This window comes from Gekko japonicus, unplaced genomic scaffold (genome assembly GCF_001447785.1).
Source record: "Gekko japonicus isolate JY-2015 unplaced genomic scaffold, Gekko_japonicus_V1.1 scaffold150, whole genome shotgun sequence".
Classification (NCBI taxonomy): Eukaryota; Metazoa; Chordata; class Lepidosauria; order Squamata; family Gekkonidae; genus Gekko; species Gekko japonicus.
This window is the reverse complement of record NW_015160839.1, coordinates 1,375,049-1,400,858: the sequence shown is the minus strand read 5'-3', so window position 1 is coordinate 1,400,858 and position 25,810 is coordinate 1,375,049. Positions and strand designations below refer to the sequence as shown.

Genomic DNA, 25,810 nt, shown 5'->3' with positions numbered 1-25,810 from the left:
GCAGGATTGATGATGCTTACGTAGTCCCGATTCAAGGTGGGAAGAGGGATGCATTTTCCCAGCAACATAAAATCGTTATTGAGTGGCAGGGAAGTGCATCAGGAGTGCTTCTGTGGGTAAATATGTCAGGATCCACAGCCCCCCCCCCCCACGTACCCACTACAGCTAAGTCACAAAGTGCATATTTATTATGTAGAAAAACAATGGTCTTGAAAAGAGTCTGGCAATCATCGTGGGCCATCCCCACAGCCTGTTCGGAACTGGCAGCAAGAAACGGCTGCAGTTTGGTGTCTCAGATGACCGGCCTGTGGCAACCCAATGAATCCTGGCTCAGCAGCTGGCCCACCGAGTGACTTTAGACAAGCTGCTGCATCTCTCCGGCCTTGCAAAATCAGGGATTGTTGTCATCCTGACTGTCTGCTTTGCAAAGTGCTGGATGAGAGCTAAGGAGAACAAAATAAAAGGGGTTGCTCGGGAGGGTTGGCGACTTTGCGACAAAGTCTTTTCCTCCGCCGGTGTGCTGTTCTGCATGCCTTAATCATAATTGGCTCTGGATTAGTAGAGCTTGCCAAGCGTGGCCCTCCCCCTTTCTCTGCCTCTCTTCCTCTCCCCTCCCACCCAAGGAAAAGGTTTCTTCTTCAGAGGCAGGTGGGTTAAAAGTCTGCCTGCGCAAATGATCTGGCGTTCCACGAAAATACTTCTGCATTTGTTTGCCGGGAGGGGAAATTTCTGTGTGCGTGATTGATGGGAGGTAGGTTAAATCTAGGACACAGCGTGTCAAGCGGGAGTTACAATTAGCCTTGTGCTTTGTTTTGGTTGCCAGAGCAGCAGGCAGGGAAAGGGGAGGGGAAGAGGGGGGGGGACAGTTCAGCCACCGCCAAGGTCTCTGCTTTTTACAGAGCTCTTCATCTTACTCCTGTGATCATAGCAGTGGGCAAGCTGCCAGAACGTCCTTCCTAATCTGACCTGCCAGCTCAGAGATGGAAGCAGCTGCTGGCGTCGTGCCACGCAATTAACTTGTAAGGCTCTGCAGGAAGCCAGCGTGTGAAGCCCCGAGCATAAAGGCCTTACTGAAGGGGGGAAAAAATACCCAGCCTTCCCATTGTAAGAGCTGCGGAGCCGGGTGCCTGCTGGATGAGGGTGACACCTGCAGGAAGACGGATCCTGGAAGCATGAGGATGAAGCTGTGGGGAACGAGAAGGTCCAGTCCAGGTTGTGGCTGAGGGACCCACATGGCAGCAGCAGGCTAAGCAGCCAGAACGCCCCCGCATTCCGTCAATGGGGGGAGATAGGAGCAGGTTGCTGATCTGGGATGTGAATGTGTCACAGCTCCTCTTCTGCCCCTTCTGCGTGGCCAGGGCCCTGAGTTCTTGGCACCCCTGCCTACAGCAAGGGGCATATGTTATCTCTCCCACGCGAAGGCCACGCTTGTGTTTTAGGGGTCCGACTGAAGAACATCAGAAGAGCCCTCCTGGATCAGACCAGTGGTCCATCTAGTCCAGCATCCTGTCTCACACTGGGGCCAGCCAGTTCCTCCAGAGGGCCAACAACAGGGCAGAGAGGCTGAGGCTTTCTCCTGATGTTGCCTCCTGGCTCTGGGATTCAGAGGATTAGTGCCTCTGAACGTGGAAGCTTCCCTCAGTCACCATGGCTATCAGCCACCGATAGACCTGTTCTCTGTGAATCTTATCTAATCTCCTTTTAAAGCTGTCTATTTCTGCTCCTGGGACCCATAACTACATCCTCTGGAATTCCACACCACGTTTTAATCTGTCTTCTGCAATTGTTTGGTACCTAAATGCTGCCCTTAAAACTTGCTGTGGTGGAAAATAGGTTTTGTGGTAGAGCCATGCCTGAAATTGGGGGATTTACATGAGACAATTCTGCCTTCCTCACTGTAGGGGAAATGTCAGCATTCTTTCACTCTAAAGGCCCCTGAGTTCCTGGAGATGCATGGTGCTCAGTGCTGCAGATTCCACTCTACACACGGCAAGCACACTTTCTGCATAGACTGAACTAAGACCGACTGCCCTCTTAACATTCACACGGATCCCTGATGCACTCAGTGCCCCTCCAGTCCAGCCCTACCCCCCCCAAAATATAGCAATTTGTAATACTTTTCAAGAAAATGGGAAGTTCATCATGTGTCAGCTGTACTGATTGCTTACGTGCTTTTAAGCCGTGTAGGAAAGTGTACAAGTGTGATTAATAGGGGGTGTTTTTCTTAGCAGGAGGGAGGAGACCCCCACACACACATACTTAGGCACAGGGGACCAGACACTGTGGGTGGTATAAGAAATGCAAAATTTCTAGAACACCAATTTCTATCCTTCCTTTTTCTAGAAGAAAAAGGGAACATTGTATATATTTATATTTACTTGAACTGCAGTTTCATTTAGCTTGATCACTCGCTATTGTGTGAAATTCTGAAAGGTTGTTCTATCTTTTTACGGGTTGCCTTGCCGCTAAGGGTCGGATTTTCTGGTATCCATTTGGTATTTCTTTCCTTATTATACTTTAAAAAAATACTTTGGCTAGGACCCTCTGCAACACTCACGGAACATTTGGTCGCTGTGATGTTCCATTCACGTGATGCCGTTGCGGAAGCACTTGCGTTAGAACTGTGTGGAGCTCAGTAAGCAAGAGCCCAGTGCCACTTCCACTCCCACAATGTCTTGCACACATGGAAACATGCTGCATGATCCACTAGGTTTCTGCAGAACGTCAACAATAAGGATCCACTTGCTATAATGGTTGGATGCACAAGTGGAGTGACGTCACAGGACCTAAGCCTTTTTCTCTTGCTAAGCAGTAACAGATTGACAATTCCGCTTCCAGCTTCCAGAAGCAGAAAAACATTTAGGGCTCATGTTTAGGGCTGCTTCAAGGCAAACGGCCAGTTTTAAGCTTGTATGACTTGTGGTGGGCTCTAGCATCTAGGAAATCTGGGCCATGATCAATGCAGCCATCTGCTGCATTGGCCTCCTAAAATATTCATCTTCACAGTCAAAGCAGCACTGGTATCTATCTGCTCTCACCTGCCTTTTCTTCCCGAGATTACTGTCTGATGGGGTTTTATCTCGCTCAGATAAGGGCACCTTGCTTAATGGGTCTGATATGTATGTGAATTAGCGGTGCAGTCTTCAGAGCAGGTCATCCTGTGGAGGGAAGACTCACTTGAGCTGGCTCTGCTAATGACATGGAGTTATTTAGCATAATTGTTTTCTGATGGAGATGGGCACAAGCCTCTCTCTCTCTCTTGCTCTCTCTCTGCATGAAAACTGAACCTCATATTCATATTGTGCACCCAGGAGAGTCAAATTCTAGGCTCCAGTGTAAATTATGCAGATGTGCTTATTTCGCATAGAACAGTTCAATTTGCATGCTTTCTACAGAACCTAATTATATTGGAGGCTTCGTAGCACTTGGAGTCTTCTGGCAAGGAGCAGAGGGTAGTGGGGAGGTGTTGGTGTGTGGGAACGAAGCTCTTAATGAAAAGCCAGTAAGCCGTACATTGTGGGGAAGCATCGCCGCCTGCTCTCTGGTGTCCGTTACATACACTTGCCTCTCTTTTCCAATAACTCTGAAGTCCAGAAACAAACACACACTATATCTATCTGCTCTTTTTCTCATTCCTACGATAAATGAAGAATTTGGAAATCCAGATTCTGCAAACAATTCTACACATACAAAATGTAGCTGAGAAATCGCTGGGCTTGACAGTCTCATAGCCACAGGGGAGCATTTCCGTAAGTGCTGTAGCACAGATAAGCTTTCACTATGGGAACCAAAGTGGCTCTGATTTTTAAGTGGTACCTTAGGGGTTACCTGGCAAAAAAGAGCCCTGCTGGGTGCCAGGAATGCAGTAAAGCCTCAGGAATCATCGTGAAAGGGGATTTGTCTAAGTCTCCCGCCTCCTTTCCCCAAAATCAGGCCTGTCTGCACTGTCCAATGCGATCAGGTTCACAACATTGCCATCAGAAGAGCTCTCACCAGATCATCCAGCCTGACCCTGGCAGACCACCAACACCATTTAAGCATCCTCATGCAGTCCCGCTTCCACAACATCAACCTGTACAAATAAAACAGTCGGCTGGAGGGACAGAAGCCCAGGGATCCTAAGAACTTAGCGGGTTTCCATTTGGGAGACGGAGAAACGTTTCCCAATTTTGAACTTGTAAAAAGAACCTTGAACTTCTGCTGGCGTCGTCAAGAATTGTCGTCTTTCTTGGGCTCAGCAAAGTGGCAGCAGTTATTTCCAAAGCATTTTTAAAGGCAGTTGTGCTGAGTTGGCAGTAGGCCAGCTCTTGCCCTTTTAAAGATGGCCTGCAGTCCTGTTTATTTAGTACATTTCTTTCCCACCCTTCCTCCAGGGAGCTCAGAACGGTGCACATCATTTTCGCTTCCTCCATTTCATCTTGACAACAGTCCTGTGCGGTAGGGTAGGCTGAGAAAGAGTGACAGGGCCAAGGGCACCCAGCAGGCTTGCGTGGCAGAGTGGGGATTCAAACCTGGGTCTCCTAAATTCTATTCCAGTGCGCTAACCATTACAACACATTGGCAACTTGCACAGGGCTGGGTTACAAGCAAGCCTGCTTTTGCAAATAAGTAATGTAATAACATACTAAGGTAAACCGCCACCTACACCTTATAGGAGTTATTGACATCTTGAAATCTCTGACAGTGTTTAATAGTGGTCAGCTTATAGGTGGCCAGTTGCCTCGCTTTGACCAGTCAGTTGGCAGGCATGCCAGCCCTAGAGGAGGGCACAGCTTTCTAGTTTCCAGGCATGAGCTTCAGTGGGGCTTGGACCTTAATACACACGCTTGAGTCTCCTCAGTTTGGGGGAGGTCTAGGGTGTGTTGAGATGCCAGTCACATCTCTGCTGGTGGCTTTGGTCTAAGAAGAAACCTTGGGAAGGGTAGTTCTGTTGTTATACTTGTGAGTAATGGGGCAGCAGCCCTAGTCCAGCTTGGCTGTTTGACAGAGAGAGAGTGGTGCATGTTGGAAAGACAGTGAGTGGTATTGTTCTTAATAAATCTACAGTTGCATCCAGAGCCAGGTGGCAGTTACAGTGGGGAATCTTACCCGCCCCCCCACCCCAAATCCATAAGCATCGATCAGCCAAGGCACAAGACTGCTGGTCGGGATCCAGAATTACCCTGGCCATCTCTCCTCCAGGTTTGTATTTGAAACAAAGTTCTAGCAGAAGCCAGTTTTTTCTTTATTCTCCTCTCCAACTTGTGGGGTATGGAACAGAAGAAGATGAGTGGAAGAGACTTCCCTCCCACTCCAGTCCTTCAGAATAAGCTTACTCACAAGCAGCGGCATGCTGACATTTTGAATTTTAAAAGGCTCCCACCTGGGATGCCCCGACCTCTTCTTCTGTGAGTGCCTCCAAGAGGAGGAGGAGGAGATCCAGGCTGTTCTTTGTGGTCTCTGTGTCCTCATGCATTTGGGCTCTCTGCAGTTGCTCAGAGAATCACTTGGGGACTCTGTAGAGTCCCAGGAATTGAAAATCTCCTTCATTCCTTCCTCCGGCCCCAAAGGGTGGGATTGCAGACCACAAAACCCGTTGGCTGTTTCATGGAACATTGTTGTTTCCAAAGCCTGGTCTGAAGTGGACTCACACAGAAGGCAGTCTTTTGTGTGACATCCCAGCCGGTACATGGGAATTTGTGGCAAAGAAAAGCCAACTGCTGTCCCTAAGATCAGATCCTCTCACAAGTCATCCTGTTTCCCGTACCCTTTATAAAGTCTTTTTGTTGTGTGTGAGTATTTGTGTGTGTGTGTGCTTGCAAGCCTGGAAGTCACGGTGACTTCTGGCGACCCCTAGTGGGGCTCGGACGTTTCAGAGAGGTGGCTTGAGATTACCTGTCTCTGCGTCCCAGCCCTGGTATTCCTTGGAGGTCTCCCTTCCAAGTACTTGCCAGGGTCGGCCCTGCTTAAGCTTCCAAGATCTGACGAGATCGGGCTTGCCTGGGCTATCCAGGTCAGGGCCCCATTATAAAGTATTTTCAGTGGGAGAATTACGGCAAGCCCACACATCCAACATCGAGTGACATGTTCTCATGAGATTAGTGGCATGCTTGGCTCTTCTTGATGAGACAGGCGATGACTCATCCCATCATCTGAATGTGCAGAATCCATGTGATGAGCTACAGAATGACTGCGATGGTGTGAAATAAAGCATAAGCTCATCCTTCTGTTCCCCCTTCCGACGAAGCCACCAGTGCTGGGAATCTGATAGGAGGAGGGGGCTCAAGCTCGGCCCGGCATCAGGCCCTTGTTACCTTTGGCAGGAAGAGGGTCACTTTGTGCAGGCAGAGAAGATGGTCTGAGGCTGAGGGGGGAGACGGGCCCACCGGCTTCTTCTGATCTGCCCAGTGACTGACTGACACTCCTTCAGGCAGCTCATCCTTAAACGGAGCCTGGGCTCGAATCTGAGACCCACTGTGCTGCCGCCATTGAAGAAACGAGGCCTTTTGAGATAGCTGATCGCCACACTGTGGTTCATGCTTCTTGTTAAAGATCGTTTCAGAGGGCAGCCATGTTGGACTGTGGCAGGACACCCTAGTTCCAAGTCTGGTAGCACCTCAAAGAGGAACAAGGTTTTTTTGAACAAAGTCTGAGTCCAGTGTCACCTTTAAGACTAGCAGAGTTTTATTCAAGGTATTAAGCTTTCACGTGCACGTACACTTCCCCAGATACACTGAAGTGGAAGATACCAGTCCATACAAATCGATAGAGTGGCAAATTCGCATAAGCATAATATACGGTGTTTAGCAGATGCAAGGACCAAACTGGAATAATAAGCTTAGTTTATATGGTCACCATTTGTTTGCATTTAATTTCAGGGGGAGGGGGGGTGGAGTATGAGCTTTCGAGAATGAAAGGTATCTGATGAAGGGAGTCTTGGCTCCCAAGAGCTTATGCCCAGGAAATCTTGTTGGCATCTAAGGTGCCACTGGATTCGAATCTAGCTGTCATTGAATACAGCAATGGCATGGGCTTAGCACCTATATAGGGAGCCAGGAGGAGGTACCAGTTGCTGTGCAGCCTCTTCCGCATGCGTATTTCCCCTTTTGCAACATAACTCAGGTTTTAACTGCCATCTTGTCGTTTTCTGGGCGTATTCCTAGATGCGGACTTAGATTTGCAAAGGCTTAAACTATGTGTACACTTCCATCTGCCTTTTCACGTGGTGGGTGTGAGGTGAGGAAATGAGGTGGCTGGCAAAAAAGGGATAGTGGCCCTGCTGTGCAACAGAACTGAAGAGTCATTGCTCTGATGCATTTATCACAAATCCCCAGGTATGTACAATTGAGGCAGATCCAGCCTCCCGCCAGTTTTAATCCATTCTGGTTGTTTGGGCAGGTTTTCTCATATCCATCAGCCTGGCTTGGAAGGGAAAAAGCATGAGTGCAACTAAGAACATGGGTCATCTGTCTTACTGACTGGAAGTCCCAGTCTTGACGACTGCGCTGAGTGGGCTGCACATAGTGTAGACTTGCAGGGGAAAGTCTCCACCTGCATTCGTGGCCAGCAAACAAAGTAGATCTGAAACCTCAAGCAAGGTAGTACTTGCGTTCCTCAGCAGGCTGGAGTGGCTGCATCCCAGTGCTCCTCTCTGTTCTGCGGTGGTTCAGACCTGTAGTAAGCAGTAAAAAGCTAAAGGTTCCCTTGCTCAAAAGCCAGTCGAGTCCGACTCTAGGGTTTCAAAGCCGAAGAGCCAGCGCTGTCCGAAGACGTTTCCGTGGTCATGTGGCCGGCATGACTAACCACCAAGGCGCACGGAACGCTGTTACCTTCCCACCGAAGTGGTCCCTGTTTATCTACTTGCAATTTCTTGCTTCCGAACTGCTAGGTTGGCAGGAGCTGGAACCAGAGACGGGAGCTCACTCCGTCATGCGGCAGCTCGGGTCTCGAACTGCTGAACTACTGACCTTCCACAGCCTGCAGTTCAGCATCTTAACCACTTGAGCCACCGCAGCTCCTGTAGTAAACAGTAGTCTGGGGCAATTGGAGAGCCGAGCGTTCAAAATCTCCTGTCTTTGCTCCCACAGGTATGCTGGTGGTGAATGTCACCTGGAGGAATAAGACTTATGTGGGGACGCTGCTGGACTGCACACAGCACGATTGGGCACCACCCAGGTAAAGCACAGACCGGAGAGGCTGTCCTGCTTTTACGTGCTTTGATACCTTTTGTGGGGGAATATCCCAGACTCCGTGGGGTTCTTTTCAGTGGATGGATGGAGACAGGCTAGGGAACTCAGGCTTCCAGAGGAAAAGGACCAGAGGGGAACAATAGGTTAAAACTCAAATTGTTTATTAATTCGTTAAAACCATACACAAGTAATACTCAATAGCATATAAAAGTCTCAATGCCTGATACAGTGTACACTTTTAGAAAGCACAAGGAACATTCCTGAGACAAGACCCTTACACACACTGGTGGGGTGTTGGCCGAACAGCCCAGAACAAAGCCCAAGACCACATTTTTATACTCTTTCCAGTCTATGGGGACCAATGGAGGCGTCAATCCAGAATGTACTAGGCCAGCCCACTGTATGGTGATAACATGAACTTTTGCTAGGGTGAACTTTTGCCTAGATATATTTTATTAACTACAACGTCAGCAAGACCCAGACAGCTACAGCATCTCCATAGCAGTATATATTAGGCTTTGGAGCCTGGCACTTGGAGAACGGGGACTGTCAGATACGAATTCAGGCAAGAGTGTATTTAACAGGGCAAGGCCTTAGGTTTTACTCCTAGGCTGCCAGCAAAAAAGCAAAGGCATATGGGACTTCAGAACCAAAAAAAAAAAAACGCAAAGAAGGCCCAGGCTCATGTAACCCCAAATTCTGCAACACCTTTATTCCACGCAATCCTCTTGTTGATTGCCTGCCTTGTGGGATTCTGCTAGTAGGGTTGCCAAGTGGCACTTACCTCCACCGCGGGGGGACTCCCAGGTGGCTTCTGGTGCACGTGTGCGTGCGCGCTGCATACACATCACTAGGAAGTGACGTTATGACGCCGGGCACGCTGGGGGCGAGGCCATGACCATACAAGGGAAAACCATAGAGTTTTCTCTTGTATGGCCGTGGCCCCGCCCCCAGCATGCCCGGCGTGCCCGCGTCACTTCCTGGTGGCGCGCACGTTGGGGAGGAGTTCCCACCGGGGCCCGATCCGGCGGCGCCAGGGAGCGGGCCTCTGGGGTGGGGGTTTCCCCGCCCCCCGGGGGGACTTGGGATTCCTATCTGCTAGAGAAAAAAAATGTATTGGTTCTGGACTACCCTGAGTGTCGGCGTATGCTTTCTCTTCCCCTTTCAGCAACTGTCCCACTCCAGGTGGTTCTCCTGACAATCTCAAGGTGAAACATGTTCTTTGTAGGCAGCCTTTGCTATGCAGATGGCTGCCTTTTCTCCTTAGGCCCCAAGTACAGTCATGTTCTTTGGCTTTCATTCAGAGTTGTCTTTATTTGTTCTTTGACCTGTTTTCTAGGGACTGGGAAAAAGGAATAGGCACAGTTAACTGGCTCAGGTGAGCGGGCGTGCGGTTTGGTCTTCACATAATCAAACGTTCTCATGACCTTTGAGCTGTAGAAATGCATATTAAAAGTTAGAAGGACTCCTAATTAGACTAGGCCTCTAAAAATAACCACCAGGACCTTGCTGTCGCCCTTTTCCTGCTCTTAAAACTGTGCACCTTCTCCAGCTACTTGCCGCCTGCAGGCCAACCTGGTCAAGGGTGCATATTCGCAGTCTCAGTGGTAAGTATAGTAGACTGGAGCCAGTTGCCTCAGGTGTTCGCTCAACCATTCTTAGCTTCAGAGCCACCTTCTTAAGTCCTGTTCTGTTGCCTTCTAGGTTTTGCGATTCTCCCACCAGTGATCTGGAGATGCGGAACGGTCGTGGGCGGGGCAAGCGCATGCGGCCCAACAGCAACCCCCCCATGAACGAGAACACGGCAGCCTCCGAGAGCAAAGGGACCAGCAACAGTAGCAAAACTCGGGCAGGGGCCAACAGCAAGGGGCGGCGGGGTAGCCAGAACTCTTCCGAGCATCGCCTCCCGCCCACTGGGACGTCTGAGGACGTCAAGGCCAGCCCCTCCTCAGTGACCAAGCGGAAGAGCAAGCCCCTCTCTGACCTGGAGGTGAACTCTAGCTCTGAGGACTCCAAGGGGAGCAAACGTGTCCGCACAAACTCCATGGGCTCGGCTGCCACGCCGTTGGCAGTCGCAGCGGCTGCCGCGGCCACAGCCACCAGTGTCAAATTGGAGCCCGCCATTTTGGACAGGAACTGTCCCTCCCCAATACTCATTGACTGTCCCCACCCTAACTGCAGCAAAAAGTACAAGCACATCAATGGGCTCAAATATCACCAGGCCCACGCGCACACAGACGATGACAGCAAGCCGGAGGCCGACGGTGATAGCGAGTACGGGGAGGAGTCGTCTCTCCCAGTGGACCTTGGCAGCTGCAATGGCGCCTCCGGTAGCCAGAAAGGCTCTCTGTCCCCAGCTCGGTCGACCACCCCCAAAGTGCGCCTGATGGAGCCCCACAGCCCCTCGCCGTCAAGCAAGTTCAGTGCTAAGGCTCCTGGCAAGAAGAAGCTGGGTGGCGAAGGAGACCCCGACTCAGGTGCTCTGTCCAATGACGGGTCCGAAGATGGTCCTCTGGCAGCCGACGAGACCAGCAATGACGGCTTTGACTCTGCGGAGAAGAGGAGCAGTGACAAAGAGAAGGCGAAGAAGCCTGTCAGCGTCAAGTCGGAGAAGGCCTCTTCCAAGAGCATCAAGTCTGCACGACCCATCGCCCCGGCCATCCCACCACAGATCTACACCTTCCAGACAGCCACCTTCGCTGCCGCCAGCCCCGGCTCCTCCACCGGCCTCACCACCACAGTAGTTCAGGCCATGCCCAGCAGTCCCCAGCTGAAACCCATCCAGCCGAAGCCGACCGTGATGGGAGAGCCTTTCACTGTCAGCCCCGCGCTCACTCCTGCCAAGGACAAGAAGAAGAAGGACAAGAAGAAGAAAGAGTCCAAGGAAATAGAGAGCCCTTTGACTCCCGGGAAAGTGTGTCGGGCCGAGGAAGGAAAGAGCCCCTTCCGGGGAGAGCCCGGGGACCTTGGGGCTAAAGGGGAGAGCCTTCTGAACGGCTCCTCCGACCCTCACCAAAGTCGCCTCGCGAGCATAAAGGCCGAGGCAGATAAGATCTACAGCTTCACCGACAATGCCCCGAGTCCGTCCATTGGAGGCGCTAGCCGACTGGACAGTGCAGTGCCCGCACAACCCATGACGCCTCTTCACGTGGTCACTCAAAACGGTGCTGAAGCCAATTCTGTGAAAACCAACAGCCCCGCCTACTCCGACATCTCCGACGCCGGGGAGGATGGCGAAGGCAAGCTGGACAGCGTGAAGGCCAAGGACCCCGAGCAGATGGGCAAGGACGGGGCCAAAAAGGCCCTCTTCCCCTCTCAGCCTCAGCCCAAGGACTCCCCCTATTACCAAGGTTTCGAGGCTTATTACTCACCGGGTTACGCGCAGTCGAGCCCTGGTCCCATCAACCCCAGCAGCCAAGCCAGCGTGGACAGCCAGGCCCTGAAACTGAAGAAGGACGAGGAGCCGCCAAGCCCCGAGGTGAAGGTGAAGAACGAGACTTGCGAGGAGAAGAAGGCGGAGCTGGGCCCCTCCAGCCAGCAGCCCTCGGTCATTCAGCAGCGGTCCAACATGTACATGCAGTCCCTCTACTACAACCAGTATGCCTACGTGCCTCCTTATGGCTACAGCGAGCAAAGCTATCACGCCCACCTGCTGAGCACCAACCCCACCTACCGGCAGCAGTACGAAGACCAGCAGAAGCAGCGCCAGAGCCTGGAGCAGCAGCAGCAGCAGCGGGGGATGGACAAGAAAGTCGAGCTGGGGCTGAAGGAGAGGGAGGGGGCGCTCAAGGAGGAGTGGAAGCAGAAGCCTTGCCTGCCTCCCACCCTGACCAAAGCCCCCAGCCTGACGGACCTGGTCAAATCGGGACTGAGCAAGGGCAAGGACCAGGGGCCCGACGCGGCCAAGTCAGTCATCATTCCCAAGCTGGAGGATTCCTCCAAGCTCCAGAGCCAGGCGGCGGAGGGCCTCAAGGGGAAGCTGAGTGAAAGCAGCCATCTGGGCAAGGAGACGGTGGAGCCCAAGGCCAGTTCGGACTGTGGCCGGCAGACCGAGGTGGACCCGGTGCTTTGGTACAGACAGGTGATTATGGGAAGAGTGGCAGGCGGGGCAGTGGACGCTCCTGAAGTCCCCGAAAGTGGCTGCCTGGCTGCACAAAGAGTGCAAACAGTGGTGGGGAGGGAGCGGGGGAGAGGGGAGAAATGCCTTGGGGCTCACTCAGCCTCTTAGGGTTCTGGTTCCTGCTCTCCAGGCATGCGACAATTGTGTGCGGATGGCCAGAACAAGTCCACATATGAACTAGCCAGCAGCTTGACTCCCCACTTTGGTGTTTCTGCTCCCAGTTTCTTCATTATCATCTCACCCTGAGCTTTAGATCTCTAGCTTGACCTCTGTCAGTCCAAGTTAAGGTATGGCAGTCCAGCTGTCTGAAACGTAGCTGTAGTATTTTCTTTTTACCCATGGGCTGGTATGGCCCTTATTATCTTCCTGATGGGTAGTACTATTTGAGATCATCTGGAGAGCACAGGAGAAACTGTCGGACTTATTCTAATCCTAGGGTTCTTTCTTTGCTCTGGGCAACTTGGCTGTTGGGCCAGCGTCGTGACAGTGAGGGACTCAGGGCATCAGAGTCATTTCAGGAGTGTAGTGTACAGCTTGCCCCTTGAGTTAGACACCTGCTTGACCCACTGAGTTTGGGTAACCCAGCTCTTCATGTTGGACGCAGACTTTTCTTCAGTTAGTTTGTGAGCTGGAAAGGAGAATCATAGAATCACAGGGTTCGAAGGGGCCATACCGGCCATCTAGTTCAAATCCCTGCTCAGTGCAGGATCAGCCTAGAGCATCCCTGACAAGGGTTTGTCCAGCCACTATTTAAAGACTGCCAGTGGAGGGGAGCTCACCACCTCCCTGGGCAGCTGATGCCACTGTTGCACAACCCTTACTGTAAAAAAGTTTTTCCTAATTCCAGCCCTTAATTTAAGTCCGTTGTTGTGAGTCCTCTCCTCTGCTGCTAATAGGAACAGCTCCCTGCCCTCCTCTAAGTGACAGCCCTTCAAAAACTTAAATAGAGCAATCCTGTCCCCCTCAGCCTCCTCTTCTCCAGACTGAACATTCCTAAGCCCCTCAGCCTTTCCTTGTAGGGCTTGGTCTCCAGGCCCCCGATCATCCTCATCGCTGTCCTCTGCACCCGCTCCATTCTGTCCACATCCTTTTGGAAGTGCGGCCTCCAGAATGGCACACAGTACTCCAGGTGCGGCCTGACCAATGCAGTATACAGCAGGACTATGACATCATGTGATTTGGATGTTATGCCTCTGTCAAGAACACCCCTTGAGTGAGCCTTTTTTGCCACTGCATCAGACCAGCTGCTCATATTTTATCTTAGTCCACCCGTACCCCAAGATCTTGTTTACATGCACTGCTACACAGAAGCCCACAGTCCGTGCATACTGAGTTACGCAGTCCACAAAGCTGAGTTCTGCACAGTCTGCCCGGATTCTTAAGGCCTCAGGACCATGCTCCCTAAGGTTACATGTAGCCGTCTGGCAGAGTCACCCGCAGCTGAGCCTCCGGCCTCTCGGCGGCGGCAGAGAATAGCTGGGAGCTCTGGAAAGCAGCAAACAAGTTTCAGGACTCCGATGTTCGGCTAGGTGGGTGGTGAGATGGAGCTGCCTCTGCCTCCACCAGCTTTGCTCACAGCTGGGGGCTGAAGGATCGTGTGGGGAAGGAAGAAGGCTGGGCTGACCCAAATGCTCTCCTGCCCCATAGTCATGCCTGAGCAGTCATAAAACGGGAGACCAACCAGGGCACCCCATTACCTGCATCGCGTCTGTCACCGCCTTTTAATTTTGAGCCAAAGTAACTGGAACCAGGGGGCCAAGGATAAGGGCTGTGAGTTGCAAGGCTCCTTCCTTTCTCTGGTCAGCACTAGCTGTGGTTGCCAGCCCCAGGGTGAGAAATTCCTGGAGATTCGGAGGTAGAGCTTGGGGAGGGCAGGGTTGTTTGGGGAGGGGAGGGGCCTCGGGGAGGTATAATGCTGTACAGGCCAGCCTTCAATGCAGCCACTTTCTCCAGAGGAGTTGCTCTCTGTAGCCTGGAGATCAGTTGTGATTCCCGGAGGCTGGCAACCCAAGGCTCTGCCCAAAGGGGCCTGCACGGTATGCGGTCTTAATGCAGCAAAATCTTGCAGCCCCAGTTGTATAGCCAGAGTTCGCTCCTTTTGTGCAGCAGTAACCAGTTCAATGAAAGATGGCTGGTTCCTCTGTTACCAACAAGAAACATTTGCTGGTGTTTGCTGCTTTGCTAGCAGAGCAGTCCTGAGCAAGTTCTACGGGGTTCGGTGGGATTTACCGAGGATTACAGCTTTAGATGTCAACCTTTCAGTTCATCATTGGCTTCCACAGCAGGGATTTGATTGCTTGGATGGGTGTACAGGGGTGGGTCGGTGCACAAGGGCAGTGGCACCGGGGGAAACGGTGAAGTATGGAAGCTGTGCTGTTCTGCAGATGCTGCCTGTGTCTGTTTGAGGGGGCTTAGTGAGTTTGGTGTTTTTTAAAGTTGAATCTATGAGGGTCCGCCTTTCAAACAAGTAAAAGGGAGACTTACAGGGCTCCAGTAGCACACTGTGTATTCTAGACTCCTGTCCTGATGTCACTGTGTGTGTTGCCACAGGAAGCAGAGCCTCGCATGTGGACCTACGTTTACCCCGCCAAATACTCGGACATCAAGACCGAAGATGAGCGGTGGAAGGAAGAGAGAGACCGGAAGTTAAAGGAGGAGAGGAGCCGCAGCAAAGAGTCGGCGACGAAGGAGGACGGGAAGGAGAGCGCAAGCGCCGACTGCAAAGTGCCCTCCAGCGAGGAGTCGCGCATGGCGGGGAAGGAGGCCAGGCCCAGCGTCCATGTGCCAGTGTCCTCTCCCCTCAGCCAGCACCAGTCCTACATCCCTTACATGCACGGCTACTCCTACAGCCAGTCGTACGACCCTAACCACCCCAGTTACCGTGGCATGCCCACCGTCATGATGCAGAACTACCCAGGTAATGGGGTCTTGGGGTGGATCTTACAAGTCAAGGGGATTTGATCAAAGAGGGCAGGAAGAAGGCTTCATGGCCTCTCTTGTGGAGGGTGGGGCGTTTTTCGTTTTGGAACTAGGTGGGAATTGGGGCTGTTTGAAGGCTGAGACAGATTGCGTCTGGGGCTGGCGTGTGATGATTGTGTGACACCATCAGGAACTGCGTGACCACCATAGAATCACAGAGCTGGGAGGGGGCCACGCAGGCCATCTAGTCCACCCCCCTGCTCAATGCAGGATCCGCCTCGAGCATCCCTGACAAGTGTTTGTCCAGCCGCTGCTTTTCTGAGCTTTTAAAACAACGAAGCAGAACCACACAACCTGACTGATCCTGCAGATGAAAAGGCCTGCTTCCTGGGACACTGTTAATAGATTAAGCCACCTTAATTGTTTTGATTCACAGCCAGATACAACCACCAGTTTCAGTGTTTCCATGTGAGTCAGGATGTTGGACCAGATGAACCACTGGTCAGTTCCATCAGGGCTCGGTAATGTTCTTATCCATAAATGGGACTCTCCTTATGGATCACATGGATTTGACCCAAAAGGACATAATTCTCATCATGTTCATATTTTGAAATATGGGGGTGGGAGGCAGGGAAGGAAACTAGTATGTGTGTAGGATGTAAGCGATACACTCCCATACAAGACTTTGCATTCTAATTTTTTTTTAAATACAGTTAATGGGCACGATTGCATCATTTTGAAATTTCCCTTAAGATTATTCTTAAAGAATATAAATTGTAGGGGTGGGGGAATAACGCCTTTGTCCTTTGAATGTGCACATACACGAATGGCCTGTACCCTACCTCTCTGCTCAGCCAAGTCTGAAACCTTTCTACAGCCTAAAGACACCTTTTGAGTCTAGAGGAAGGCTGAGCAGAGACGTAGCACGCTAGCCCACGTGTCTGAATTAGTGCAGTCCAAACACTGAGAAAATGCCAGACACAACTTACGGGGCTTAATATTTCTAGTACAGAAAGACCACTAAAGCATTATGTTGAAATATTCAACGGTTGCATTGACTATCAGTCTATCCAGATTGATTTGCTGTATAAAGGACATTAGGCAGATTTAGGGGGGATAGATATCTCAACAGTCGTTAGCCACGATAGCTAAATCCCCTGCCTCTGAAATACGGAATACTGGGAGCATGTAATAGGGGGAAGGCCCTTTGCCTTCATGCCCTGCTTCTGGGCTTCTCAGATGTGCATTCAGTGGACCACTGTGGGAGATGAGAAACTTGGCCGGATGGCCTTTCGGTTTGATCCAGCTGGGCTCTTTGTTTCACCTTGTTTTTTCAAGGCAAGAGACGTTCAGAGGTGGTTTGCCATTGCCTGCCTCTGCGTAGCAACCCGACTTCCTTGGAGGTCTCTCTCCAAAGTACTAACCAGGGCCAATCCTGCTTAGCGTCCAAGATTTGATAAAATCAGGCTATCCTGGGTCAATCCAGGTCAGGGCATTATATCATCTTAGGCATGACAGGTCCGGAGGAGGACTGTTTACTTACATTGACCTTGCATTGGAACGGCATGCAGAGTTAAGGAGGGCATTCAGGAGGACTGGGAATAAGGTTGCCCACTCCACGATGGGAAATTCCAGGAGCTCTGGAGGGAGGAGCTTGAGAAGGGTGTCTCCTCAGGGTGTAATCCCGTAGAGTCCACCTTCCAGACCATCCATTTTCTCCAGGGCAACTGATCTCTGTAGTCTGGAGACCAGTTGTAATTCCGGGAGACTGGGAACCCTTTCTGGGAAGCAGAAGTAAACGTGTATCTATTTGATGGGGAGCTTCAATGGCTGTGAAGGGATTGGCAGGGATTGGATGGAAGTGGACAAGAAGGGAGGGAGCAGGGCTGAGGTGTGAGAGGCTCTGGGATGGGTGGATGCCAGAGGTAGGAGAGGTGGGTCCATAGAGAAAGGATCACGTGAAGTGATGGTATCACTTTGCTCTGCTCTGGTTAGGCACCACCTAGAGTATTGTGTTCAGTTTTGGGCACCACAATTTAAGAAAGGTATAGACAAGCTAGAACAGTGGTGGCGAACTTATGGCACGGGTGCCAGAGGTGGCACTCAGAGCCCTCTCTGTGGGCACGCATGCCATCGCCCCAGCCAGGCCCAGACCATCATTAAAGTGTCGAATTCTCTGCCAAATATTTTTAAGTAAATGAAAGCATTTGGGATTGCTTTCCTTGCTTTGTTTGGATCATCTTAAGTTAAAGTATGAGTTGTTTTTTCTAAAGTAAAACCTCAGTATTCAGGTTAAATTACTGTGTTGGCACTTTGTGATAAATAAGTGGGTTTTGGGTCGCAGTTTGGGCACTTGGTCTCTAAAAGGTTCGCCATCACTGAGCTAGAACGTGTCCCGAGGAGAGCAACGAAGATGGTGAGGGGTCTGGAGACCAAGTCCTAGGAGGAAATGTTGAGAGGGGTTGGGATGTTTAGCCTGGAGTGGAGATGACACGACTAAGAGGTGATATGATAACCATCTTCGAGTACTTGAAGGGCTGTCATCTAGAGGATGGTGCGGAGTTGTTTTCTGTTGCCCCAGAAGGTCGGACCAGAACCAGCGAGTTGAAATTAAATCAGAAGAGTTTTCAGCTAAACGTTTGGAAGAACTTCCTGACAGTTAGAGCAGTTCCTTAGCGAAACAGGCTTTCGTGGAGGTTTTCAAACAGAGGCTAGATGGCCATCTGACAGCAGTGCTGATTCTGTAAACTTAGGTAGATCATGAGAGGGAAGGCAGGAAGGGCTGCATCAGTGCTTAGTTCTTGTGCCCCTTTCTTACACGCCCAGGGAATGGCTGATTGCCACTTTGGGGCCAGGAAGCAATTTTTCTCCAGGCCAGTTTGGCTGAAGACCCTGGAGGTTTTTTTGTCATCTTCTGGGTATGGAACAGGGATCACTAGGTATGTGTGGGGGGGAGGTATTTGTGAATTTCCTGCATTGTGCAGGGAGTTGGAATAGATGACCTTGGAGGTCCCTTCCGACTCTATGATTCTATGATACAGACCCACAAGACATGAGCCCTTGAAACCTTAGAAGCTTTATCCAGTGGTGCTCTGGTTTCTGAGTGGTGTGGCTACGGCTGCCTCAGGCAACCAGTGAGTTCTTGCAAACCTTCTTGACTTTTGAAAGCTTTTACCTTGAAAATCTTCTAGGTCCCTAAGGTGCTACTGGACTGGAACCTTCTTGTGTATAAACATAGTTTTCCAGGATGCCTGTCTCTGCAGCCAGGAGATCCCTAATACGTGTGGATCTCCCTTCAGTCTCTCCCTCCGCCAAGTCTGTGTCTCAGTTCTTTCAGCCCGCCCCATAAAACGATTTGTGATGGTGATTGGTCCCCTTGAGAGCCCCGCCCCCATCAAACTGATAGGAGCAAGGAGTCCTGACTCTGGCATCTCTTCTCCCTCCCACAGGTTCCTACCTTCCCTCCAGCTATTCCTTCTCCCCCTACGGCAGCAAAGCCTCTGGGAGCGAGGAGAGCGAGAAGTCCCGCGCCAGCCCCAGCATCGGCTGCAAGTCCAGCTCCGAGTCCAAGGCCCTGGACATCTTGCAGCAGCACGCCAGCCACTACAAGAGCAAGTCCCCAACGGTCAGTGGGCAGGGGGAGGGACACAGGAATTGGGGGGAGGGGGGGATGATGCAGTGTCAGATTTGCTTGCAGAACTTTAGTTATGAATGTTGCACTTGCTCCGCTGGCTCTGGGAATAAGCAGGGGTGTGTGTGTGTGTTTTCTGCTCATGGGTCCCATGATGGGGACACGGACACCCAAGTGTGTAGGAGAGAGGCCAGCGGGGGGAATTCCTGGGGGAAGCCTCCCGCCAGGAGAACGGCCCGAGAGCCAGCTTGCCACTGTGGCCTCTTCGAGGCAGGCAGGCAGCCCCCCACCCCACAGGTCGACACGTTTGGCTCTGACGTGCCATCTCTCTGTGATTGGTTTCCAGATAGGCGAGAAGACCCCCCAGGAGCGAAGCGGCTGTGGGGTGGGAGGAAGCAGCGCAGGCTGCAGCAGCGTAGGGGGCACCAGCGGTGCCGAGAGAAGCGTTGACCGGCCCCGTTCATCTCCTTCGCAGCGCCTGATGTCCACGCACCACCACCACCACCACCTGGGCTACTCGCTGCTACCGGCCCAGTACAACCTGCCCTATGCAACAGGTGAGAGCAGAAGACTGGGGCATGTGGCCCGGGGGGGGGCGGCACGGGGCGGGGCTGAGGTGCCAGAGGTGAGCCAAGCAGTCCTTGGCAGCCTTGGCTCTCAGGTTTTGTGGGGTGTCCTGGCTGCTGCCTCTGTGTGTCTCTCTCTTCCGCTCCATTCCACGCTGTGGCTCTGCTTCTCCACAGGCCTCTCATCGACAGCCATTGTGGCCAGCCAGCAAGGCTCCGCTCCTTCCCTGTACCCCCCGCCCCGAAGGTGAAACCGGTAAGGCTGCGCTCCCACCCCCCTTGCATCATTGGACTGGGGGGGGGGAAGGGTCATGCAGTTCTAGTCCATTCAGCTCAGCATGATTTGCAACCCAACAACGCTGGAGACAACTGCATCTTCTAGGAAAGGAACCGAGCCAGGCAAAGTGTATCAAAGGTCACACAGAGCTCTGGGAAATCTCTTTTCATCCCCCCTCCTTCCCAGCCACAGCATAAAGGCTTCAAGCAGTCTGTGACCTGTGCGGCCTTTGTCTCTCATCTGTTCCCCAGCCTGCAGGATTAGGAGCCTCTAACTTAGAGCTTCAGGCCCCTGCCTGCCTGCCTGCCTCTCCCAGCCGGTGATGAAGAGGCAAAGCGAGTGGGGAATGGTTTCTCCTTTGCTGTCAGTCTGGGACCACCCTGTGGCCGACATGCAGAAGTGCCGGGGGCTGAGCCGCTTTCTCCTCTTTCCTTCCCCACAGGACGTGACGTGACGCGACGGGATCACCTAGGCGGCACCAAGTCATGTGACTGGCTCACGTGAGGACACGCTGGGAATTGCATTTAGACATCAGTTGAATGGTGTTGATTTGTCCTGCTTGACGGTCCTGCTGTAATATGAGGCAGGCTGCTCCCCCTCCCCTGTTTGAACACAAGCTGAGCCCCACCCCCACCCACCCCATATGTGTTGAATTGTGGAGCTGGGACTTGCGGAAATATTTATTCACCTGACTTGGGGGAGGGCGGGGGTCGGCCGGCCTACGTTTCCAGAATTCCTCTGGAGAGCGGGGACTGTGGGGTGGTGAGCCCAGCAAGGTGCCCTCACAGGACGTTTGGAACACTAGGGAGAGGGGAGTGTGGGCGTGTCGGCCCCGGGTTCTGGCCACAGCTCAGCTGCCCCCGGCCTACAGCCGAGATGGCCCCTCCACAGAACAGAGGGAACGGTCCAGATTGACACATTTGTACTAGTGCTAAGCAATCCCCTGGCCCGAGCAGCTAGGCAGGCTGCTTCTGCACAGACCACAGGGAAGAGATGCTTCTCTTGCCTGAAGGGCAGGGGAGAGGATTTGGGGGGTGGGGAAGCAGCAGCAGGGGGCTGCAGTGAGTGCAAGTGACCAATGCGCTCCTTGGCTGGGAACAACACTGAAAATTCTCTGTAGCACTTTTGCCTTCGGGACTGCCGCTCCCTCGTGTCCCCTGAACGGTTTCTCTTTTCCGGGTGTTTTGTTTTTTTTAAAGAGCTCTCCCTGCGGGCAGGACTTGCGTGCTGCGGGTGGCAGACGCTCCTTTGCTCTACAGCACAAAAACGTGACCTCCAGTTCTGCCTAACAGAGGGCCGTCCGGTCGGCTGGCCGGCCGGCCCTGTTCCTGCTGGGATGGGTCATTGCTGCCGCCGCTGCCCTAGTGGCCCTCTCTCTTTTTCTCCACTCTGCCGGAAGGCTGCTGGCGACATCTTTCCTGCCTTCTTCAGGGCCTCCCCCATTAGCTTCCCTGACATGGAAATGGGCAGATGGGGCTGGTCAAGTTTGAGGCATGCAGTTTGTCATTCTTCAGGCCTGCCCTGGTCGTCTTTTCCCTGCCGAGGGAGCAAAGGGCGGGTGAGATTTGAACGTGGGAGCTCTTGGCTTTGCTAAGATGGGATAGAGGGAAGCAAGAACTGGCCACTGGCTGTCCACCGTAGCTGCAGGCTCTGCTTGCCAGAGGGGCGCCCCGGAGCTCGCTCAAGACAGTCAGGGATGAGCCTGCTCTTGCCAAGCGCCCTGTGGGCTTTTCCTGCCATTTTACTGCTTCCACAGCAGGGAAGACTCTGCCTGTGGATCACAGGCCAAGGGCCAGCCCCCCATGCCAGTGTTCCCCGCTGAAACTTCCAGCTGCACTCTGCCCATGGTCATGAATTTCCTGCCCCCTTTGCTCTCCCCCCTCCCCTGGGCAGCCAATTCCCTGCAGAGTGGTCAGCTTGAATTAGCAGTGAGGGCCTTTGAGGAGCCGGAGTTTTGTGCCTGTCCCAACAACGCAAGCTCCCGGCTCAGTCCTTTCTGTTCCTGTTTGTATGTTGTGTGAGGCCACCCTCTGCCTCTTGGACTTTGTATATACTGTAAAAAGGAATTGTTTGAAATCTGTTGTCTGGTTTTTTTCCCTGGCTTGGTAGGGGCTCATTGTTAGGACAGGTAGTAGAAGCTGTGGGTGGGTTTCTTTTTTGGGGGGGGGCGGGTGGCTCAGCTCATTCCTGTTGCCTGCCATCTTTATTTCATTGTGGCTCCTTCTTCTGCTTTTGAGAAGACTGGGCAGTAAGTGATGTGAAAGAATTCTTCCTGAGGCCCTGGAGAGCTGCTGCCAGTCTGAGTAGGCAACACTGACAACTGATGGACCAAGGGTCTGATTCAGTATTAAGCAGCTTCATGCGTAAATGCAGATTCTTCTCTTCTAGTTCATGTGTTCAACCCCACAGTCTTTCCCATGGAGCACTAGCAATTAAATCTGTGCAGGAACATGCCGAGTGAAGAATAGTGAATCGGTGTTTTACAGAAAGGAAAGAACTGGTATCTCCAGTTAAAAGGGACCAGGTGGTAGGTCATGGGAAAGACCTCTGCCTGAGACCCTGGGGAGCTGCTGCCAGTCTGAGTGGACAATACTGACCTTGATGGACCAATGGCCTCCTTCATATGAGGCGTCATTTAGGGAGGAGTCACTCCCCGGCATCTCCAGTTAAAAGGAGAGCCAGTACTTCAGAGGAACAGTGAATTGGTGTTCTACAGAAAGGAAATAAGTAACTTGTTCACCTATCTTCAGTGGCAGGCAATTATTATTTTGGTTCTGTTGCTGTGGAAGAGAGCAGTGTTCCCTCTAAGCTGAGTTAGTGTGAGCTAGCTCACAGTTTTTTAGCCTTCGTCTCACACATTTTTGTCTTCGCTCAGGAAAGATGGCTCCAGAGCAAGCTAATTTTATGCAGCAGCCAAACTACCTGCTCACAACTTTAATGCCAGTAGCTCACAAAGTAGAATTTCTGCTCACAGGACTCCACAGCTTAGAGGGAACATTGGAAGAGAGTAACAAATACGGAAAGGCATCAAAGACCTGCTTTTTCATGACGACATAGTTTCCTGGATAAAGGAAATATAGGACACTGAGTCCTTTTAGAATTCAGGGGGGTCTATTAACATGGAAAAAACTGGCCCGGGCTAGAAAAACATTCATAAATGTACTGTGCGGTTCCCAAAATGTCAGCTAAGACAAACAAGAGGGAGATCTTGGTTAAAAAGCGGGCTTTGGGGCCACCAATCAGTAAGAACAGAGATGGTCACCTCTCACTGAAGTCCTTTGAGTCTGCGTAGTCACACACACAAAAGTTCGAACAGTTAGATTCAAGTCCAGGAGCACCTTAAAGACAATGACTTTCACGGAGTCAAATCTCCCTTCATCAGACGCAAGTAGGAACGGAGCTTTGATTATCCAAAGCTGATACCTCGAAACTCTCGGTCTCCGAGATGCTCCTGGACTTGAATGCAGCTGTTCTACTGCAGAGTGCCCTCTGAAACAAAGGGTAGAGTAGTCCTACATGCGTGGTGCATGAAGAGCACCAGTTGAAGTTTTCCAGGGAATTTTCTGCCCCCCCCCCCCCCCGTGTTTTTAGACTGAGAGGGAAGTAGAAACGAGCTATAGTTGGTGAATGATTCTCATGAAATAACAGCACCCATATACAATTATTAAAAAAAAACAGGTGAAACTGCTTTGTGCAGTCGCTTCATCATGCAGTCCGGAGAATCACCAACGGAAGTCAGTTGCACTTTTACATTTGGAGACATGTAACTTGTCTAGTTGTAAGCTGGGCACTGGCTTGCTAGAAGTCACTGAGAGAAATAAGGGCTGTTTCTCAGCTGGTGCTGTGGGAGATCAGGGAGGGAGAGGACTCCAAGGCCGCTGTAATGGCCGTCGCAGGGCTGGTCCCATTGGCTAGGGTGACTGTTCCCCCAACCCAGGAACTGCTGCATTATGCTGTTGATGGTGACCTCTCTCCTTTCTTAGGAGGAAGTTGGAGATTTCTTGTGTTAGGGCTGCGTTCTGAGTGCAGAGAACAGATTTCATAAAGTTGGAAAGCTGAATTACAGTAAGACTAAAATTTACTGCTTATACAATAGTCAAAGGATGGGAGAAATTTCCAGCTTGAAAAAGGTGGTGGTGTGATCTACAGCATGAAATGGCAAGAAATCCTCAGCACACACTTAGACAAAGTATCTTTTGAATGGCTGACAACCAAGAGATGAAGACCGAGACATTTTGCAGCAGCAAGATTAACATGAGTCTTTGGAAGGATGCTCCTGTGGTAGATAAATGCATTTCCATGGTACAGTCAGCTAAGAATCGCCACTGACAGAAGTGTTACTTTGTGAAATACCTAAAGCCAAGTACAAAAGAGCCACTAAAGCTCAAGGAAGTAATAAAAAGGACAATATTTTTGGGGAGGGGGAGGCACAATGACACAGAAAGAGGAAGTGCAGGAATAACGTCATGAATGTCGGGAAGTGAAATTGAGCTGCTTTGGAAACCATCTTGGTAAACTAGCTGTCTTCTGCCCTGCTGTGACCTGCAGAGAATCTTTAGCGCATCTCTGTAGGCCAAACAACCAGCTTCTCACCACCCCTTAGCAGGCCTCGGAACGGCCTTCTCAAGTGGCTACGGACTATTCCTGTAGTCTAGATGCTCTCTACTTCTAACAGCACAGTGGCTGCTTACTGCCGCTAGGCTAGAGGAGTCCCCAACACAAAGCTGCACATCAGTCACTTCTTGGACAATACAGTGGCCCCGCCAGCTCGATCCGATGCACAGTAAATGTGAACATCACACTACACAAGCGTCAGATGACTGGTTCAAGAGCGCCTATTTCACAGTGTGGATCCCTCTCAGAACTGGCCTGGGTTATCTTTGCTTTTTGTACTAGCTATGCCTAGATCTAGTGAGGGGAAATGACCAAATCAGCGCCAGAAAGGTCCCTTGTAAGCTGCAAGTGGCATCAGATTGCCATCATTCAGATGTCAGTAACCAGGTAGTTGGAAGTTTTGTCACTATATGTTATGCACACTCCAAACGGGACATTTTAAGGGGAAATAAGCATGTGGGCTGACCCTTTTCTATTCGCGCATACTAACAGCATGTTCATACCTAAAGCAGAGCGTTCTATGGAACGAATGTGAACCAGACTTTACTGTTAAGAAATCGTCCCCAATACTTCACTCCCATGCGCGTTTTGACATTTAAGGCAGAGGGAGTATGTAGAACTGGAGTCGTAAGAATGGGCCAGATCAGGCAGTGTATGCACATTCTGGAATCCATTTCTGGAAGTTCTTAGGGCGAGACTGGCTGTAAGGAGACCAGGTAAGGTTCCAGTCCTTGGAGGCCCCGTCTCCTTTGCCTCTAATTCCGAGTTGGAATCATGACCTCCCTCCCGTCCAGTCTCACAACAGAGGGCGACTCCCCTGTGGTCGCATCCAGGGACAATCGCTTTTGTGTTACGAGGCTATGTTCCGTTTCCTCTTACGAAGCAGGCCCGGCTTTGTTTGAATGCCCCTTTTTATTGAAAGCTGCACTAATGCAGTGTTATTACCTACTATAAGGCTAGAAGAGCACAAAGCTTTTGAGAACCCACACACCCTCCCCACCCTCCCCCCATGTTGGTTACCCTGGCAGTGGCCATCTCTTGATTGGCTTAAACAGGGCTGACATTCTTCACACCTCTAACACTCAAAGCATCCCGTTCCCCTGCTTAAAGAGTGAGGGGAACAGGGAGGGGGGGAAAATACATGGAAAAACGAGAGCCAAGTGAACAGAAAAGCCCAGCACTAATTTAACAATTCACGAAGCCTGTCTCTCCCGCCCCGCCCCTTCTTCACCTGTGGGCTCCTTGCTCAGTGCCTGGCTGGACAGGATGTCTCCACGAGGCTAGCCGGCGGGCCACGGAGCTGTTACGAAAGGGCTCCATTCACCTTCCACTTACGATTGTGCGATTACATGTGCAGACTTTTATATTATTCGCTAGGTAACACATTTCAATGGAAAAGTCAACTCAGAAGATATACAGGTCACTCTAACAATAAGAAACGCAGCTTCAGTCCAGGAGAATTTTGTTTTTCCTTTCCTCAGAAAAGGAGTCTCCGCCCCCTCTCGTCTCCGATGC

The 25,810-nt window shown here is 51.5% G+C and overlaps 1 protein-coding gene across 3 annotated transcripts in view; it reads left to right on the top strand.

Moving 5' to 3' along the window:
* ZNF609 (zinc finger protein 609) overlaps window positions 1-21,702 on the top strand; it is a 105,807-nt gene extending 84,105 nt beyond the window's left edge. For 2 of the 3 annotated variants that reach the window (XM_015418933.1, XM_015418948.1), the window contains exons 3-9: window positions 8,067-8,154; window positions 9,873-12,249; window positions 14,839-15,205; window positions 18,657-18,832; window positions 19,185-19,395; window positions 19,582-19,660; window positions 20,124-21,702. In XM_015418933.1, the coding sequence (XP_015274419.1) occupies window positions 8,067-8,154; window positions 9,873-12,249; window positions 14,839-15,205; window positions 18,657-18,832; window positions 19,185-19,395; window positions 19,582-19,655 (3,293 nt within the window). In that variant the 3' untranslated portion in view covers window positions 19,656-19,660; window positions 20,124-21,702. The remainder of the gene's footprint in view (window positions 1-8,066; window positions 8,155-9,872; window positions 12,250-14,838; window positions 15,206-18,656; window positions 18,833-19,184; window positions 19,396-19,581; window positions 19,661-20,123) is intronic. The other variant, XM_015418941.1, reaches the window with a different exon arrangement.
* The last annotated feature ends 4,108 nt before the right edge of the window (window positions 21,703-25,810 follow it).